The following is a 19,084-nucleotide window of genomic DNA, read 5'->3' on the forward strand; positions in this document are numbered from 1 at the left end:
AATATTAGTAAGGGTAAAATTATCTCAGTATTTTTGTCTTATATAAATTTTCCAATTTTTCCATCTCAGAATGAATTGTGCTATAGCAATGTATTATTTGCTTCATATTATATTTTCATTATACAATTGTTTGTAAAATGAATTAGAAAGGGGGGCAGGGAAATTGCTATGCAAATCAAGTCTTTACTGGGAAGTAAAAGAAACTGTAGTGTAAGGAATCCACACTTAATGTGGTAGCCTGAGGATGAAAGAACTCCAAACAGACATGATGACTTTCCCATTTTGGTTCATTTTTAAAATAATACTGCTTCAAGAAGTAATGGGGAAAGAGGAGCATGAAAAACATCAAAAGCCCTCAAGCAAGCCAGGAAAGAACTTCCTCAGACTTGCCTTAAGAGAAATTAAGCAAATAAAGGAAAACCACAGGCTATCTTAAACCCCCTTTTCACAGCTCTACCAACAACCTACTTCCTCTTCAGTATCCCTAGGTTTGCCACTCTGGGGCTAATTCCCTGCATTTTCTATGCTCCAACTATATGCTTCCCTTGGAATTCATCAGAATTTTAAAATTTAAGATTTTAATCAAATTCTACATTAAAAACGCTCATAAGGTATGTGAACAGAAAATTAATAATATGTTGTGAAATGTGAGGTTGCAGTTAAAAGAATTAAGTCAAATCCAGAACCCAGCATGAGAGCATCACTACCCCAAAATTACTCCCTCTACATTCCCAGCACTTAGGTCTTGACTGGCTGCCGGAAGTCCTGGTTCGTCCTCCCACTCAACCAACCCTACCCAGGAGTTCTGAGGAAGTTGGAACCACAGCTGCAAATGACCTGAGTGAGTTAGTAAAAACCAGAGGGAGTCATCACATTTTTTAAAATGCTGATAGCAGTAACAGGCCAACAATGAAAAAGTTTATATCTACTCAATAGTTCCTAGAAGGTGCCTTTGTGCCAAAAAAATTCTTTCTCCAATCACTGAATTTATGGAGGATTTTGTTCACTGCAAATGTCCCCTGAGAAAACATGCCATCTCACATAGTTCTATATTTTAAATATTTATCAAATCTTAAGTCCTTGGGAGAAATTTCAAATGAGCTTAGGTTTTTTCACCAAAAATTAGCTACTAAGTTAACCAGGGTCCTGTTCCCTAAAAGATCTATTGGAAAACCTACTGGGTAAATTTCTGTATGTTCACTGTCTTCGGTAACATTTGAAAACTTTAGTTCATACTGTGTGTAAGCTTAGCTCCACCCTAGACTTACAGTCTCTTTTGGGGCAGGGACCAGAACAGTTTTTGGCATGCCAACCTGCACTGTAGCCAATGGCTGAGCATTTGGTAGAAAATGGGTCTTAAAATGTTTTAAAGCCATGTTTTATTACTATTCTGTTGGTGTTTGTTTTTGTTTGAAAACAGAACAGACCTTATTTGCTCAAGCAAAGAAAATCAGATTCTGTTCTTTACTATCTTAAAAGAAGGCTTGACTGACCACTTGGGAGCGAGGGTCTCACTTTATTCTTCTCTACTTTCTCCCTGCTCCTTACTCCACCACACATCATAGCACACGTTCAATAAAAGGCCCATTGCAGATGCTTCATAATTTGCACTTAAACATAGAGTTCTGCCATCTTGGTCATTTCTGTCATTTGCTTTGACTCCCCTTTCTCATTTTGCCTTGACCTCCAAACAAATCACATATTGAAGCATCTTTGTAGACTCCAACTCAAGAGCTGATTGAAGACAGAACCCAAACCAAAAGCTGGCCACAAAGCAACAGACCTCCCTCCTTAAAGATAAAGGTTATCTTTATAGCTAAAGATCCTAGAGGATTTTGTTTTGTGGGATTTTTTTGGCCTTTAAGAATTTTACCTTTTAGGTAAGATATGCAGCTTGTTGCATACTCTGAGTACTGGATATGTAAATTAAATGTTTATACAACAGATGTAACTAAACCACAGAATGTACCTTAACAGATAAGCTTTAACTTCAAACATTTTAGAATAAGTAGTACTTATTTAAAATTTCAGTGATAGGAAGAATGCTTGAAATATCGTCATTCAAGCACAGTGCTGCCTTTTATCAAAGGAGCAGAGAAAGATTATCTTTTTCTTTGTTTAAAAAATGCAGTATTATATATGTGTGTGTGTGTGTGTGTGTGTACTGCCTAATTTTAAAATAAAATGTCCTTCTACAACTGTTAAAATGTATTTTAGTTACTTTAAAATGCCATGTGGAATAACAATTTCTGTATCTGTGATTCACTCTCAAATAAGATTTTGCCATATCGCCAATTCTTCTGTTTTAAATGGTAAGTTAAAAAATATTAATTTCAAAGTTCCTTAAAATTTACAGGCAACATATCTTTAAAAAAAAACAAAAAAACAAAAAACTTAACCTTCAGTATTATGACCTGTTGTATGGGTCAGAGCTCAGGCTGAGTCTGAGGAAGCATTAACCAAAAACTTTTTTAAATACTGTTAAACAAGTCAGTGTTCCCCCAAACAAAAAACATACAACTCGACACCTTCCTGAAACTTTCTCATAATAGATATGTACTCTATCTCGATTGGGTTGTGAGTTATATAGATAGTACATATCTTTCAAAACACAAGCCCTTACTATGATCTATGTATTTCACTGTATGTAAATTATGTTTAATAAATTGACTTTTAAAAACTTCCTACAAACCATACTTCAAATACGTCATGAGTAATCCATCTCAGACTTGAATTTTTGTTAATTAATAAGATCCTAAAGTCAAAGTGGGATCTCCTTTCCCAAAGTCACTGACACCCCACTACTTTCTAGAAACTTCCATCTGAAATACTCTTTCACAGTGCAACTGCCCCAGATATTAGATTTCACTCACCTCAACAGACTGAGAAGGCATCTTCAGCTTGGTGAGCTTGGCTTTGGCAGGCACTTTTAAGTCTGTTTTTTCAAAGGTCTGTTGCCGGTAGTCCTCTGGTGGCCGTTTCAGTTCAGGGGACTCACTAGGAGCCTGATCTTGACCGTCCATGGGCCGGACATAAGCGGTAGGTTTTTGCTGCATTGTGATGCATTTTGAGGGGAGAGGAGGTTGGGGGAAAGCCTGAGAAGGTGCCTGGGGAGGGGCTACTCCAAGGCTGGCGACTGCCACCAAACTGTCTTGAGGGATATCTCTCTCAAGGGCCTTTACTGTGAGGTCCTTTGGAGATTTGGCCCTGTAGAAGCCTTTACTATTACTGTTACTGCTGTGAACCTTGTTGCTTCCTAGTGTCCTGGGAAGAGTCTGCTGGTTGGAATGTATAGGTGACAAAGGGGGCATGGGGGAAGACAAAGAGGAGAGTAAGGGAGAAAGCTCCCTCGTTGGAGCTGAGTCCGTCAATGAAGCACAGTGTTCTCCTCCACCAGCTCTGCGGTCACCTTTTTTGTGATGATTAGAGCCACAACCCTCCTGACCAAGGCGATCTTGGGTCAGATGCTGGCTGTCTGGTGGACAGTAGCTTTTGACATGGAGACTTGACATTGGTTCCATTCTTGGCTGTGCCATCTTTGGATTGTGGCTAATGTTACCAACAGGAAGTGGGCCAGAGGCAGGAGTGTTAACAGGCTGGTGGTGGACACTAGTATGGAAGGAGTGGGATGGAATGCCGCTCCCCTTCTCAGGAAACAAAGGATATCTCTGTTTCCCCAGCCTATTCTCAGAAGCATCCGAGTGCTGGGGGTGGGAGTTGGTACTAAGGAACTCCTTCACTTCTTCATAATTTCCCAACATGTTCTGTAGGCGACTAGACAGCTCATCGCCTTTTTCAGTCTGAAAAAAGAAAAGGGGAGTTAATTTTTTTTTTTTTTGATCTAGGAAAAACAACCATTTAATAAGCCAGGTTATGTAATGCCAATAAAAAAGAAACACCCCCAATTTAACATGTAACATGTAGAATTTAACAGGCTATGTAAACTCAGTTCCCCTGGTGAAGTCTGACACAGACACATATTACTACATACAGGAAAATAACATTACAAAAGAAAACCACAAACTTTGGTAACTTTTACAAACAAGATTCAGAAAAACTTTATATCTTGTTTTTAAAAACAATCTCTAGGACATGCCGTCTTATTTTCACAGTTGTGACCCTTGTTTAAACTCACATTCATCAGACAGCTAAATATTGTGATAAGCCAGACTTTCACCTCCTAGTATGCAATAAATACCTTGTAAGGCTCTCCAAAAAGGGGGGTCTTTTCAGCAAATGCCTCTTTCTCTTGGTGAGCTTCCTGGTTGCGTCTTTCCTTCTCTCTAATTCGAAGCAGGTTTCTGTCCTCATTGTACAAGCTGCTTCAAGACGCCATGGAAGAACAAAAATAATAAAACTTATCAGTATCCAAATTTTGTTCTTCACATGTACATGTGTGACAGAGGCAAGAGCAAGGGAGGTTAAAGAAAGCATAAGACTCTCAACCCACTCCTAGAACATGGTCACGGTCAAAGGGCTGTGACCCTCCGGTTCCTGGACCAGGCCCCAGGAACCTGAGATTCACTCTGTATTACTGCCTTCCCCGCTCAAGACTGATCCCAAGCTGAACAATCATTTATAGGCAGCATTGCAACTGAGACCAGACTAGTGATATTTTTACTTTTCACTTGTAAAATATAAGGCAGAGGTGGAAGCTTTTTATCTGAAGAAGTCAGCAGGATATGAACTTTAAAAAGGCTTTTTTCCTGGATTGGCATTGTACATTTTGGAAGATTAAAATCAAAAGGCTTATTTCCTAATTAAAAGATTACCAGGCACCCAAAACAGCATTTACTTCATTCTCATCCAACTCTGCTTGGACTGTCTTGGCATGTAAAGCCCAAAAGATAATTTTTATTTCTCATTTAAAATGTCATGGAGGGGGAAATCCTATTTAAATGTTGGCTCTACCAACTGAGATGTCTTATAATCTGACTGTGTCATTTAAACCAAAAACATACCCTAAAAGTCACTGATCGTGGCACCGAAGTTAAAATGCATCAAGGAAAAGACAAATTCAGAGATAAAAGTCAAAAAAGATATCCTTTTAGTCAGCATACAAGCCAAAGGGGCATGCTTCATGTTAGCAACACAGGCCACTCCTCCTAAGCTCCAGATGTGACAGAAGGACACTAAGACTTCTGTCGTCACAGACTTCTTCTAACTCAATCTTTCCCCAGTATTACTCGAATAAACAGGAAAATATTTGATCTTTCAGCCAATATTACATGTAACATTAGAAATTCTAGCCCTGGTGGCACATGAGTTAAGTCTCAGCACTATCAAGCTTTCCACAGCCATTGCAGCACATATCCGTTCCCCCGGCCAGGGAGGTGACCTGCATGGCACAACAGACCTTTCCTATTTGGCACGCTGCTCCCCTCAGCAGTGTACTTCGTGGATCTGCCTGTTCTGCTCCCCACTCTGTCTCTGGTAAATTCTCTTACCCTCTGCTCCTCTAGCCTATACCTGTTCTTATGTGCATATATAAGTAAATCTTTGGAAAAAAGAAAATAATTCTAGTCCTGATGTCACACATTCCCGCACTTCACTCACTTCAGGTCTCTCATGTGTTTTCCTTCTACCTCCGACAAGAGCCTACTCACAGTTCTCCTTCCTCCCCCAACATCTTGTCCTCCAATTTATCCCTGTCATGGAAATAACTCCAACCTAAGGCCCTGGTTCTCAGGTCATTAACCATATTTTTTAAGATTTATTCATTTATTTGTACAGAACTGGGGTACAGGCCAGAGATGTTGAGGGTGAGAGGATTCACCAGAGACAGAGTGGGGAGCAGAACAGGCAGATCTATGAAGTACACTGCTGAGGGGAGCAGCGGGCGGGTCAGGAGAGGTCTGCCGCGCCATGTGGTCACCTCCGGTGGTCACCTCCGGGGCAGGCGGGAATCGAACTCATGAGAAAGTGGCTTAAGCCTCTTGTGTTGTGCTTTAACCCGTTGCGCCACCAGGGAGGGCCTCATTAACCATATTTTAAGTTAAGAGCTTGATGGCTCTTTACTGTTGCAAAATAAACTTTAAATCTTAATTTTACATTAAAATTCCTCAGTAATCTACACTAAAAATTATCCCACTGTCTCCTGATAGGCCTGCCACATGCATTCTATTTGTTCTCAGTCATACCCATTCTCCACACATGCCCTGTGAAAAAGGGCAGTTCTTAATCTCATTCCACACCAGCAGCCCCTTTTACTTAAAGAAAATCAATTTTTCCAGGACCACTATGATTTTTTTTATGAATACCTCTATATTAAATCACAACCAAACTATTCCTTAACTACTTAGTGATATACAGGATTTGGAAATTTTCATTCTAATCACACATTCTGATCACAAATTTTCTTGGCCTCTCTCTTAACCACCTCTATTCTTCCCCAATTTTCATTAATTCTTGGGAGTGATTCAAACATTGCCTTTTCCAAAAGGTTCCTCAAATGCACCAAGGATGTGCCGATTTAGCCTATCAATTGGGTCTCTCATTTCCCTTCTCCCCTAACATATTAACTGGGTCATAAAAGAACCTTTCATATTTATCACTTTCCTGGGGCATAAGTATGGTACTCTGCATAGAAGCTAACTATTACACATTTTAAAATTTAAAAACTATTTCAGTGAATACAATATATGTAAATAAACTTGCAATCTCTTTAAACTGAACTTTGGAAGACATGTACAAAAACAATTAGAAAACTATAGAGGCCTACCTGGTGGTGCAAGGGGTTATGTCTCAGCACCATGAAGCCATAGGAAGCTAACTGCAGCATGAGTTCGATCCTGGCCAGGGAAATAACCAAGCAGCAGACCTCTCCTGTCTCACCCACTGCTCCCCCTCAGAAGTGCACCTGTTCTGTTTCCTACTCTATCTCTTTGTGAATGCTCCCCACCTCTGACCTACACCTCAGCTCTTGCATGCATGCATAAATAAATAAATAAAACAAAATTTAGAGTATGAGTAGAAAAAAAAAAAGACATAGGAAAAAAAAGTCTTTTTCCATAGCTGTTCAACATTGGGAATTGGGAGGGAGGGGGGGTAGAAAAGCAATCACATTCACCCGGCTGAATGTGATAAAGAATGATTTATCATGTCATATCAAAAACTTAGCTCTGCTTTATTGTTTTGTTTTAAAGATTTATTTATGCTTACAGAACTGGGGTACAGGCCAGAGGTATGGTGGGTGAGAAGATTCACCACAGACAGAGTAGGGAGCAGAAAAGGCAGATCAAGAGAGGTTTGCCACGCCGTGTGGGTCAGCTCCCTGGCAGGGGATTGAACTCGTGCTGTAGTGGCTTCAGAGAACTTCATAATGCGGTGCTTTAACCTGTTGTGCCACCAGGAAGAGCCCAATTCTGCTTTTTAAGATATATTTCTACCTACTACTGAGAAGTCGCTACTTTTGTCTCTGAAAAAAAGTAATGCCAAGTGGGAAATTCTTGGTCCCAGATTGAAAAGTGAGGGTATGAATAGGTTGCTCAGAGACTACACTTAATTTTCCTTTCAACCTGTCCACATACATCTTTAAGAAAAATTACACTAAAACATTTCCAAATCAGCCCAGGCCACAGCCCCAATGAGGTTTCACCACATTTGCAGATTTCCATTCCAAAACATTTTTTAAAAACTTCAGGAAAAAGCAAGAAGAACACAATTTACAAAATTCTTAACACTGGCATTATTGTAGGATCCAAAAAATCAAGATGCTTCACACAGGAAGGAAATCCATACTAAATTAATAATTCTCGTTAATTAAGATTTTACTTCATTATTTTAAAAAATTTAAACCCACATCAAGATGATTGGCAGACATATATGCCTATTGAGAAAAGTTTTGAACACCTTTTTTTCTCATTCACCATGACCCTTCAATGGAAAAACCTAAAAATAGTGACATGAGGAAAGACATGAGAGGCACTCGTAGGCTGAATTTTATGAGGTCTAGACTTAGTGAGAAAATTTACTCCCACCCACACTGTCTGTTGGGCAACTCCCCTTAGGTGTCACTCAGCAAAACTCCTGGGCAGAGCCGAAGCAGAGCAGATGAGGCAGGAAGTGGCCAGTCAACCTTTCCAGTCCTCACTCTCCTGAATTGTCTAGCTTCTCTGGTTTATTTAGCTTTTATTATTTCAAGTTTGCAATAGCTTTAAAGAATGTTAAAGTCCATAGGCAATTTTTTTCACGAATTATCTTCTTTTTATTGCTTCCATTTTGAAAATGGAAAAAAATGTAAGTATAAAAAAGATGAACATAATTCTCAACAGGAGTAAACTAAACCATTGTTCAGTCTCTAGATATCATTGTTTTTAAAGCAAGGTGTAAGTAAGGGGATGGGGTAGGTGGAAATTTTTTAAATGAGGGGATTATAAGAAACAAATATTCTACACAATCCACAACTCTAATTTTGAATAATTACAAGTTGACTATCACTCCATTTAATTAAAGGTGGAGTTTTCTTCTAGGTAGAAGCAAAACACATCCACTCCTCACAGGATAACCTCATCCCAACATCAGCCTTGTCAGACTTTCTCTTAAGTACCACACAAAACAGTTACACATTCTTTCACCGATTCCTACATAGATAGCACTTTACATTACACGAGAGGCTCTCTAGCTTTCGTGAACATCAGAATCACCCTCAAAGGCTTGTTAAAATTCAGATTGCAGAGACACACCCTGAATTCTGATTCGATAGATCTGATGTGAGACCTGAGATAAGTATTTTAACAAATTTTCTAGATGGTTCTAAGATTCTTCTGGGTCTTATGGGTTGCTGTAGGCTAACCAAAACCAGTGACAGTACTGCCAGCTATACATGCAATACCGCCACCTCTGTCAGCACTGATTTAGGCACAGCACTAAAGTATCCCAGCTATTTTTGCAACTATGTGGGAGGGAGATTATTAACCTCACTTTCCAGGTTAAAAAAAAAAAAAAGTTCAGAGATTAATTTGCTATTACTGAATTCAAATGCTGACCTGCCTGGCACCAAAGCTTGTGTTCTGAATCAGACTTCAGCTAGCAAAGTTTTCTGGCTGTGTTAAATAGGGCAACCTCAAAGAAGGAATTCCAAAGTGTGTTAATTTACAATCACTCATAATTTCTCCTAATTCCTTTGTCTCAAAAAGGCACACAATTTGGATATTATCTTGGGTATTATCCAGACCAGTTGAGCAATCTCAGAGTCACAACATAATTTGACTAAATGTCACCACATTTGAATTGACTTGGACTTTGACCAAGGACCTAACCAGAGGGCCCATTGAGAGATGAGTGGCAACAGCATGAAGTTGTTCTTCAAGTAATAAAAACTGTGCTACAAATCTTATCTTAGAGAACTTTTTAAAATGATAGATTTGTGATCACTTGACTCCATAGTAATCTCTGGATTCACAGGTCATTTCTAATGTGCTAAAAGATTCTTCACATTAATTATTTTAAGTACAGCTGTAAATAAACTTGCACCTAAGTAGCCACTATATCCCTGGTAACAGGCTCTGCTACCATTAACTTCTGGCAAGCTGACTTAGGCCATTTTCCCAGGGCCTCAGGGCCAGCTTACTAAACAGTCCAGAAGTCCATGATTATCTGATGCTGCTGACTGAAAACAAAATAAGCCCACACGTGGAAGTGCCCCTTGAGGAAGGGTGCAAAGTCTGGCCACCAGGTGGACCATCCATGAACACCACAAGAAATCTGCAAACAAATATTTTCAGATCGGACATAACTTTACTTTGAAGTGAGGTTCTTTGTTTCTGGATCATGACTGCTCTCCACCATCTTCACAGTTCAACCCTGTTGCATCAACAATATCTCTGCAGAATGCAATCAAACTACCTCTTCTACTACCTTCATTTTTTAATTAAATGAACTAGAAAAGACCGAAGGGTGAAAAGCACAGGCTTCAGTTGCCAGTGCTTGGTGAGAGAGCAGTTAATATGTGAGGTTCACCCTGCAGAACACAAATGCTCAAGCCACTACTTTGGGGACGTCACCACAGGTGTTTTCACTGACAGAGTTCAACTACTCTAAGTCAGCACAGGAAGCAGAATGAGTCTGGGAGATCTAAAACATGCCTGATGCGGCCCTCCCTGGTGGCACAGCGGGTTAAAGCACTGCACTAAGAAACTAAAGCCTGAGTTCGATTCCCCCTGCCCCAGAGGCGACCACATGGTGAGACAGACCTCTCCTGACCCGTCCGCTGCTCCCCTCAGCAGTGTACTTGTCGATCTGACTGTTCTGTTCCCCGCTCTGTCTCTGGTGAAGCCTCTCACCGCCCCTGAGCCTCTGGCCTGTACCCCAGTTCTGTACGAATAAATAAATAAAATCTTTAAAAAAAAAAAAATGCCTGATGCTCTCACTTTCCGAGAGATGGTGGAACTCCTAAGGAAATAATTTAGAACTGCTTATTCAGTCCTGAAAGCAGTTATTCCGTTGACCCCAGGCTGTGCCTATCAGGGTATACTGACTTGATTTTTCAAATTTTTCTTCTTATGATAAAATGGAGAAAAAAAAAAAAACTCACTGCAAAAAAAAAAAAAAAAAAAAGGAAAGGGAGTATCGTGGAAGGAGGAAACACAGCAGGGTCTAGGAGCCACAGCTCACTCTGCTGTCATCTAGCTGTAGCACCTTCTTTCAGGCAGGAAGCCAGGGCCATGCCACTAATCTAGGTTAGTCATGCAGGGCTGCTGAATGCCATTCCTGCTACCATGGCAACTGTCTGCCCACAGGGCTGGCTGGCACAGCTAACCATTTATCACCCTTGACTGATCACTTCACACAGACTTTCCTCTGATAGAGGTGACCAACTCTCCTTAGAACTCACATTTATAAGTTTGATTCTCCCCGGGAGGGCAGGGTGTAATTTCTCTTGTGTATTTATCTTCACAGACATGAAAGATATTCGGTGGGTAGGAAAGGAAAAATCTTAAAATCAACTGTTAATTTTTTTAAAGAGCAAGTCTTTTAAAAATATTTTAGAGGCACTATGCCATTCTGATTTGAATGTACAAAGGACTAAACAAAACATAAAATTCCCAAGTGATAACTATTTACAAAAGTCAAGCAACCTAGTTTTGAGAATGGTGATATATGTGTCAATAAACTGCAAAGGCAAAAGGAAAGCAGGCTTGGATTCGCACTCCTTATACTAGAGTGACCTCTTTTGACTTTGGTAGCTAACCCCACAGACACTGTCAGTCTGTCTTCTGGCCCTTAGTTTCCTTGTTCCTCTGTCTCTATAATCTTAACATTGACGTAACATTTTTCACAATGACTTCAGGGGGAAAAAGGTCAACATACTATAATGCACATATTAAGTATTCATTAAACTAAATCTCACAAATACAACATTAGCAATCAAAGAGGCTCCATGTCTGAAATTAAATAAATGGTGTGTCAGAAACGGAATTTTTTCCGACTCACTTTGTTATAGATGAAAGAATTCACAACAAGCTTTCTCATAATAAAAATCACTCAGCCGAATCTTCCAAGAATTTCACCTTAAATATGGCCCCCATGATCTAACATACACACAATAAAGGGGGAAAATATCAGAGATTAAACCTAAAACAAACCTCTTACAAAAAGTATTAGTATAATACTAAAGGGGTCACCCAAAAGAAAGGCCAACAGTGTCCTGTAACGGCTGTTGGCTGGAGGAACACCTGAGGGATCATATCAATGTCTCACTTCTGTCTGACACAGACCTCTCAAGCAGCATTTATCGTCCCAAATTAGTTGTATGTGATTTCACATACAAAATCAATCTGTAAGACATTTGACCTACAGTAAAAGCAGGATTTTTAAAATGACACTGCCTCTACTTGGGCTAACTTGTTCTGACCCTTGTTTCTGAGAAGTGCTAACTTACCTTTCGAGAGGAATGTGCAAGCCTTCTGCATATATATCAATATATGGCAGAGATATGAAAACCTATAGAGTATAAAAACCTGTCAAGGGAAAACACCAGCTGGGGGTGAAAGGGCTAAGTGGTAGTGTGGCTTAGGGAGCATTTACCCTAATAATGTGTTTGAACATTCTTTTCTCAGTAAGAAACTAATCTATTACTAGAGTAGTTTAAAATTTTGATTAGAAACAAAACAAGTATCCTCTTATTCCTGTTATACTGTTAGATCAGGAGGATGCAAACAGTGGGGTGTAGATCCTTTTGACAGTAACTCTCATGTGAAAACTGATGTTGTGCTCTGGAATCAGTCTTAAATGATCACTACATAAATTATAGACCCACCTGCACAAAGCAGTACATTAGAGGCTGTTTCAGGGCATAGTCTAAGTTCAGACACTAACTGTTAATCTCTCTTTTTTTAAATTGGTGTTCACACTGTAACCCATTTTGTTTCTCTTAATAGATCACAGAACTCTTGAGAGGCATTTTTCATCCTTTAGATAGAAAAGCAAAAGAACTTGTCTTCCTCATTAACTTGGTTTAAAAGGGCAGTGAAGGAAAACTGTATGGTTGGGGATATACAGCCCAAACAAAGTGGGGTGAAGGGAACAGAAGCATAAGACCATGTATTCCTGTGTGTAGTACTCTAAATCTTGTGCCTCCCAAACACCTTTTAAAACTAAAAATTAGTACTGACCAAAGCAAGGCCATCACGCAAGTGACACAAATAAACAAATCATACCAGTAAAAAGAAATCCTGCTGACATCTAAGAGTTGACAATCTACAGACAGGAGTTAGTAAAATACGTGTTTTTAATGCCACACGAAGTGAGAACCAATTACAGAAAAGACTCAGTCTCAGAAAAGGGGTCCCCACAATGCTGACACAGTGCCTACCTGCACTTAAATGAAGGGAGATAGAGAAATTACCCCCCATACTGGCAACACTGTCCAGAGATAAAGCTGCCACCTAGGAAGTTGGTTATCTTGCCTTCAGTTATCGAGTCCTTAGTGATGAGTGCAAACTCTGACCACCTGTGCCTGGTTGGCTCTGCTCACTGGCCCCCAAATGAAACACAGTAGATGCTGTTGGCTCTTCCTCTACAAGTCTGGTCTGCAGTAGGGTCAACCCCAGCATTGACTGTGTGCATACGCCTCACATACTCAACTGATCATCCAAGTCCACAACACATATATCACAGACCTACAAATGAATGTAGACAAGTTTGCAATTTTTGCTTATTGTTTATTTGCTTTTTAAACTAGCCTCATGTAATTCACTCTTCATTTTAAAATTATTTGGGGGGTTAAATCTATATGAAGCACCAAAGATTCAAATAAAGTGTTATGTGAACTTCCTCACTTCTTACTGGGAACATGACCCAAAAGGTTCCTTGCCCAGGACTAGCTCCATACTGCAAGCTCACATGATTTCTTGCCATGAATCATCAATCTGCTCTTTTCATTCCCCGGTTGAGGAGAAAAAAAAAAAAAAACCCTCTGAGCCTTGGCTGCTATAGGGTTAAAGCTCCTGGGTGTGTATGCCAAGCAAATACTTGGTTCCACTTATCTCTCAGCCTTCATTGGGTAAAAAGAAAAACAAAACTCTACTCTCATAACTTTACTTCTTTTCTTTTTCAGGTATAAGAACTGGGAGACTATGGTAAGAAAGCACAGCCCTTTCACCGAGCTCCCACATTGCCTTTCAACCCTTCCTAAATATCACTGCCTCTAGCCTTAACCTCCATTCTCTCCTCCCATCTGCTTGCTTGCATTCTCAATCTCTTTCTTTCATCTGATTTTGTTTGAATTTACAAAAATGAGATGGATTTCACAAGTATTTAGATGTTCCTTATAACTGTGCATTCCTTTTAAAAAATTTATTTATTTTTGCACAAAAGAACTGGGGTGTAGGCCAGAGGTGTGTGATAAAAAAGATTCACCAGAAACAGAGTGGAAGCAGAGCGGGCAGATTTACTGAAATACGCTGCTGAGGGGAGCAGCAGATGAAACAGGAAAAGTCTGCTGGGTCATGTGAGTCAGCTCTGGCTGGGGACTGAACTCAGGCCTTAGTGATGATAATGGTGGTAGTGCTATGACTTAACCTCCAGGCCATCAGGGAGCTCCAAACTGCACTCCTTAAGACCAAAGGTCAATTCCGAGAACACAGTGCTTAGCAAAAAGTGATGTTTAATGTACATTCTTAATGAAAAGGACAGTATTCAATCATTACTCAACTTCAAACAATTCTGAATTCTGCTAGTTGGTCTTAATTATTTGAAGACAAATTATGATGCATTTTCTGTAAACTAAAACTGATTTAAAAAAAAAAAAAGCACTAAAGCTGATTTTACCAGACTACTTTAACCATCAAATGACTCAAACTTAGAAGGAGCTCATATCATTCTTCCCTAAAAATGTCATAAAGCTGCCTTTGATAACACTATGTAGTTTAATTAGTTAACATTACAGGTTTTCTTCAGTTTTACTGCACTTATTAATAAGTTATAAAAGTCTTATTACATCAAAAGACAGAAAAGAATGTTTGGATAACTTTTCTAGTAAATGCACATTCAAAAATTTTTTAAGATTTTTTGTTATTTATGCATACAGAATTGGGGTACAGACCAAAGGTGCAGGAGCAGTGAGAAAATTCACCAGAAACAGAGTGGGGGAGGCAGAATAGGCCGACTGACAGAGAACACTACTGTAGGAAGAAGCGGCGAGATGGGCGAGGTCTGCCTCCTAGGCCTGGGACTGAACTCAACATGAAGCGGCTAAGGCTAGCTTCACAGTGCCGGACTTTAACCTGTTGTGCTGCCAAGGAGGACTCCCCAATTTTAAGATAAGTTTCATGGGGCCCTCCCTGGTGGTGCAACGGGTTAAAGCATGGCACTATGAAGTTATTGCAACCCCAAGTTCAATCCCTGGCCAGGGGGGTGACCCACATGGCAGACCTCTGCCACTCCCCTCAGCAGTGTATTTCATCCATCTACCTGTTCTGCTCTCCACTCTGTATGTCACTCCTCTCATCCCCTGCACCTCTGGCCTGTCCCCCAGTTCTGTATGCATAAACAAATAAATAGAACTGGGGGACAGGACAGAGATGCAGGGGTGGTGAGAGGATTCACCAGAGACAGAGTAGGGGGCAGAAAAGGCCAACTGATGAAGTACACTGCTGAGGGGAGCGGAAGGAGGCCAGGAGAGGTCTGCCACACCATGTGGGTCACCTCCGGGACGGGTAGGGATCGAACTTATGCTGAAGTGGCTTTAGCTTCTCAGTGCTGTGCCTTAACCCACTGCGCCACGAGAGAGGGCACTAAATAAATAAATCTTTAATTAAAAAAAAAAAAAAGACAAGATTCAGGACTTTAGTAAGCTGCCTCCACAGATAAAACTTGGACAAAAATTCCCCAGATGAAAAATCTCTCCATTTTGCTATAAATGCAATGTGGGAAAAGCATATAAGAAAACAAAAATCCAGAAAGAGAAATCAGTTTATGCAGTTCCGTTCACTGCTGAAAACCCTCCACTCTTAGCATCCAAGATTCAATTCCAGAACAAGCCTGCATATATAAAAGCTCCACCTCCAGCACACTTGCTCTTTATTGTCACTTCCCAGAGAATTTCCCTCCCACTGTCATCCCTCAAATACTAGCCACACTGGCCTTTTCAAATCTAGAACAGATCAAGCTGTCCACTGCTGATTCTGATTTGGAAGGTATGTCCCTACAGCCGGGATTACAGAATCACTGTTGTCATTGATTTGTCAGGTCAAACCTCAGCAAGGTTCCAGATCAAAATGGCCATGCCACCCAACCAACAGGAGCATCCAGCATTTCAGCCAGAGTTACTGCTCCTTAGTACTATCAAACAGTATCTTGCTGTTCATTTATCTGTGTGATTATGTCTGGCTCCCTCACAGAAGTGTGTGCTGCAGGAAGTCAGTCACCTTTTCTCTTGCTCCTCACTCCATATAAACCCAGCACCAACCCACTCAGCTAAATAAATACTGGTTGAATGGGTGGAATTTGGCATTCAGATTCATACTCAGGTTGTAGTTTATTTATTTTTTTTTTAAAGATTTATTTACTTATGCATACAGAATTGGGGGGCAGGCCAGAGGTGCAGGGAGTGAGAGGACTCACCAGAGACAAGAGTGGGGAGCAGAACAGGCAGATGGACTGAAATATGAAATACACTGCTGAGGGGAGCAGCAGCTGAGTCAGGAGAGGTCTGCCATTACATGTGGGTCACCCCCCTGGCCAGGGATAGAACTCATGCTGCAGTGGCTGCGACAGTGGCTTCTTAGTGCTGTGCTTTAACCCACTGAGCCGCCAGGCAGGGCCCAGGTTGTTTGGGGTGGGGGTGGGGGGAATTATACATTTGCGGTTAACAACAGTATTTTCAAAAGATAGTACAGAATTTTTTTTTTAAACCAGACAGTTGTGGACAGCTTCCTCCAAATGACTGCAATATCAGAGTAAATATCACACAAACCATTAGAAAAGCAAATCATTTACAATTTCATCTTATATTTCATGAAACTGCTGAAATGAACCCAGGGGTATTTTTTAAAAAGCAACTCTTTTCTCAAGAAATTATTCAGGAACAAGTTTTTTGTTCATTGTAAGCAGAAACAAACTTTAAAACCTAAGAAGCAGGGGTTATCTCATGCCACAACATTTTAAGCATCAGATAATTCTACACATCTATCAGATTGAATCAAGTGCATTCTAAAGCAGTCTGGAAAACTGCACAGGATTTACCATTTCAAAAAGGAAAAGTACCTCCTAACAACTGAACTTCTAACACACACATTCCAGACAACCAATTGCACCACATATGATAAGAACTGTTTGAAACTGGGCCAATATACCAATACAGCTTCAGCCAGAACAAATGCTCAGCATTTAGACTTGCTAACCAACAGCAAAAAGCAACAGGAAAAGGCTTACACTCGGAAAATGAAAGGAAAAGCAATGTCTGTGTATTGATAAGAACAGTGGGGAACAATGGGGTAATAAGGAAACTGGCAAGATGCAACTTATTTCTCTAAAGAAGAAACTATTAAACATTTATTCTTTAAATGAAGACACAAAAGGAACCATTAACAGATATTTCAGTTACTGACCAAACCAAAAAATTGTATGGCTTCTGCTTTATCCATTTAATGAAGCTCATTTCATTATGGGGGGTTATATCTAAAACTACATTCAAGGATTCTCTATTTCCAGTCAACACACAACATTTTGTAACAGAAACCACTGCTGATTATACTTTAAACCAAGTTAAACAGGCTGCCAAGAACATACTATGCAAAGATAAACTTACTATAACTGAAAATGCTTTTTCAGGCTTTAACAAACACAAAGCATATCTAATCTTATTTGCATATTACTAAAAACATTAAAACTGTAAGAATAAAGTATTCATATATTTGCATAGCATCATCAGCATTTTTTTCTTTACAACTTCACTTACAATTATTTACACGTCTCAATTTCACAGAAAGCTCAATGCCATAAAAACTAGAGGTTGTCTCATTCTTCTATTCCATTTAATTCCACAGACATTCCAAGTAGGAAGAATAGGGACATTATTATGAGAGAAGAAATCTGGAAACATGTATTGGTATTTTATATGACAACAAGCAACAATTACATGTTTCTAAATATTCTCATTTTCATCATAACCCCAGCTCACCTCCTACCACCAGCTATAATTGGCATCTCCTTAAAGTGAAACAGTAAGCCTTTGTTTGTCTGGAGAAGTCTCCCTTCATTTTGACCTCTGCTAAGCAATATTATGAGCCTTCCAAAGCTTGTCAGGATTCTTTGGACTGGATTTTGCCCCAGCCATCAACATTTATATGCAGAATATATCATCTTTTTCCCAGTGCTGCCAACAGGCAGCTCACTTACATAAAACAAAGGGTATTTATCAAACCAACCAAAGCATGCCTTCTACTTACTTCAACGCTAGTAAACTAGAATCTGAGAGTTCAATTAATTATAAAAGAAAGGAAAATAAATACACTTCAGGATTTTTAGAGATTATGTCCTTTAGAATGTTTTAAACTTTTCATTTTTAACTCTCTGAAAAGGAGAAACTACTATATTTATTGTAAATAAGCATTCAACATTATAAATTCAAATACACTGTCATTATTTTGTTAAATGCACATGACCTCCGATTCTAAACTATCTTTGAAAGAAATGCATTTTCAAATATTATGTATGCTACTTAAGAACACTAATGGACTCATCTATGGTTTTCTGCAGTTCAAGTCAAGATCTTAAGCCTCAGAATGAAAACAAAAAATTTCCTTGTTTCCATAAATTCTGATGGCCTCATATGTGTTAGAGCTAAAAGATAACAGAAATAAAGATATCACAATATAACCTATGACTTTTTTTTTTTTAAGGGGGGGGGGTTTACAAACACTAAGTAATAGCAAGGGTTAGTTACAAGTGCCAAAGAATCAGAGGAGGGAAAACGCTAAAGTCTGGATATAGGCAAGTAGGATTACTTAAGAGCACTGGCATCTGAACTTAAAGATTCAGTGAAAGCTTGGAAGAGGAAAAGGTACCCCGTACTCCTTGAAAAGTATTTAAACTTGAGTGGAAGAGTGGTCATTCACCACATGATGTCTGAGTCCATAGAAAGATCCAAAGAATCCCTAGTAGTTTATAGGGATGAAAGTCTCTTGTAGCCATTCTCTACACAATGCTGGCCCAGCATCTCAATCTTTTCTAGGGCAGCAATCCACTGGAAATTGTCTGTGGGCTTTCCTCAGCTGATGGTACTCTCAAATTACTGTGCACATGGAAAGCGGTCATTTTTAGGAAATGAACAGAGGATGCCAAAGTTTAGAAAGCAAGCAGGATTAACTGTGGCTTCCGATGATCATCAAGCAGAACTTATCACACCCCTTGCTGCCCCAGAGAGTACCGAGTGCTAACAGAATGCAATCTACCTATTATAGGTTACATCCAGCATTGCTGTGCAGACTTGCCTGAGTTCTTAATTCAAAAATGATTTTACACTATTTTCGAAACCTTCACCTATCATTCTTTTTGTTGAGTTGGCAACCACAACTCCATGATTAAAAGGATGCCTCAGTAGGGTGGAGTGGGGAATGGGATCAAAAACGGGGGGTGGGGG

General features: G+C 39.7%; 1 protein-coding gene across 2 annotated transcripts in view; it reads right to left on the reverse strand.

Annotated features, from left to right (window-relative positions):
* AFF1 (AF4/FMR2 family, member 1) overlaps positions 1-19,084 on the reverse strand; it is a 183,608-nt gene that overhangs the window by 78,919 nt on the left and 85,605 nt on the right. Inside the window, exons 3-4 of one of the 2 annotated variants that reach the window (XM_012724178.1) lie at positions 4,199-4,319; positions 2,874-3,800 (exon numbers count right to left, since the gene is read on the reverse strand). In XM_012724178.1, coding sequence (XP_012579632.1) covers positions 2,874-3,800; positions 4,199-4,319 — 1,048 coding nt within the window. Of the gene's footprint in view, positions 1-2,873; positions 3,801-4,198; positions 4,323-19,084 lie in introns of both variants that reach the window. The other variant, XM_012724177.1, reaches the window with a different exon arrangement.

The sequence above is a fragment of the Condylura cristata genome, unplaced genomic scaffold (genome assembly GCF_000260355.1).
Source record: "Condylura cristata isolate star-nosed mole 26May11 unplaced genomic scaffold, ConCri1.0 scaffold00012, whole genome shotgun sequence".
NCBI classification, from domain to species: Eukaryota; Metazoa; Chordata; class Mammalia; order Eulipotyphla; family Talpidae; genus Condylura; species Condylura cristata.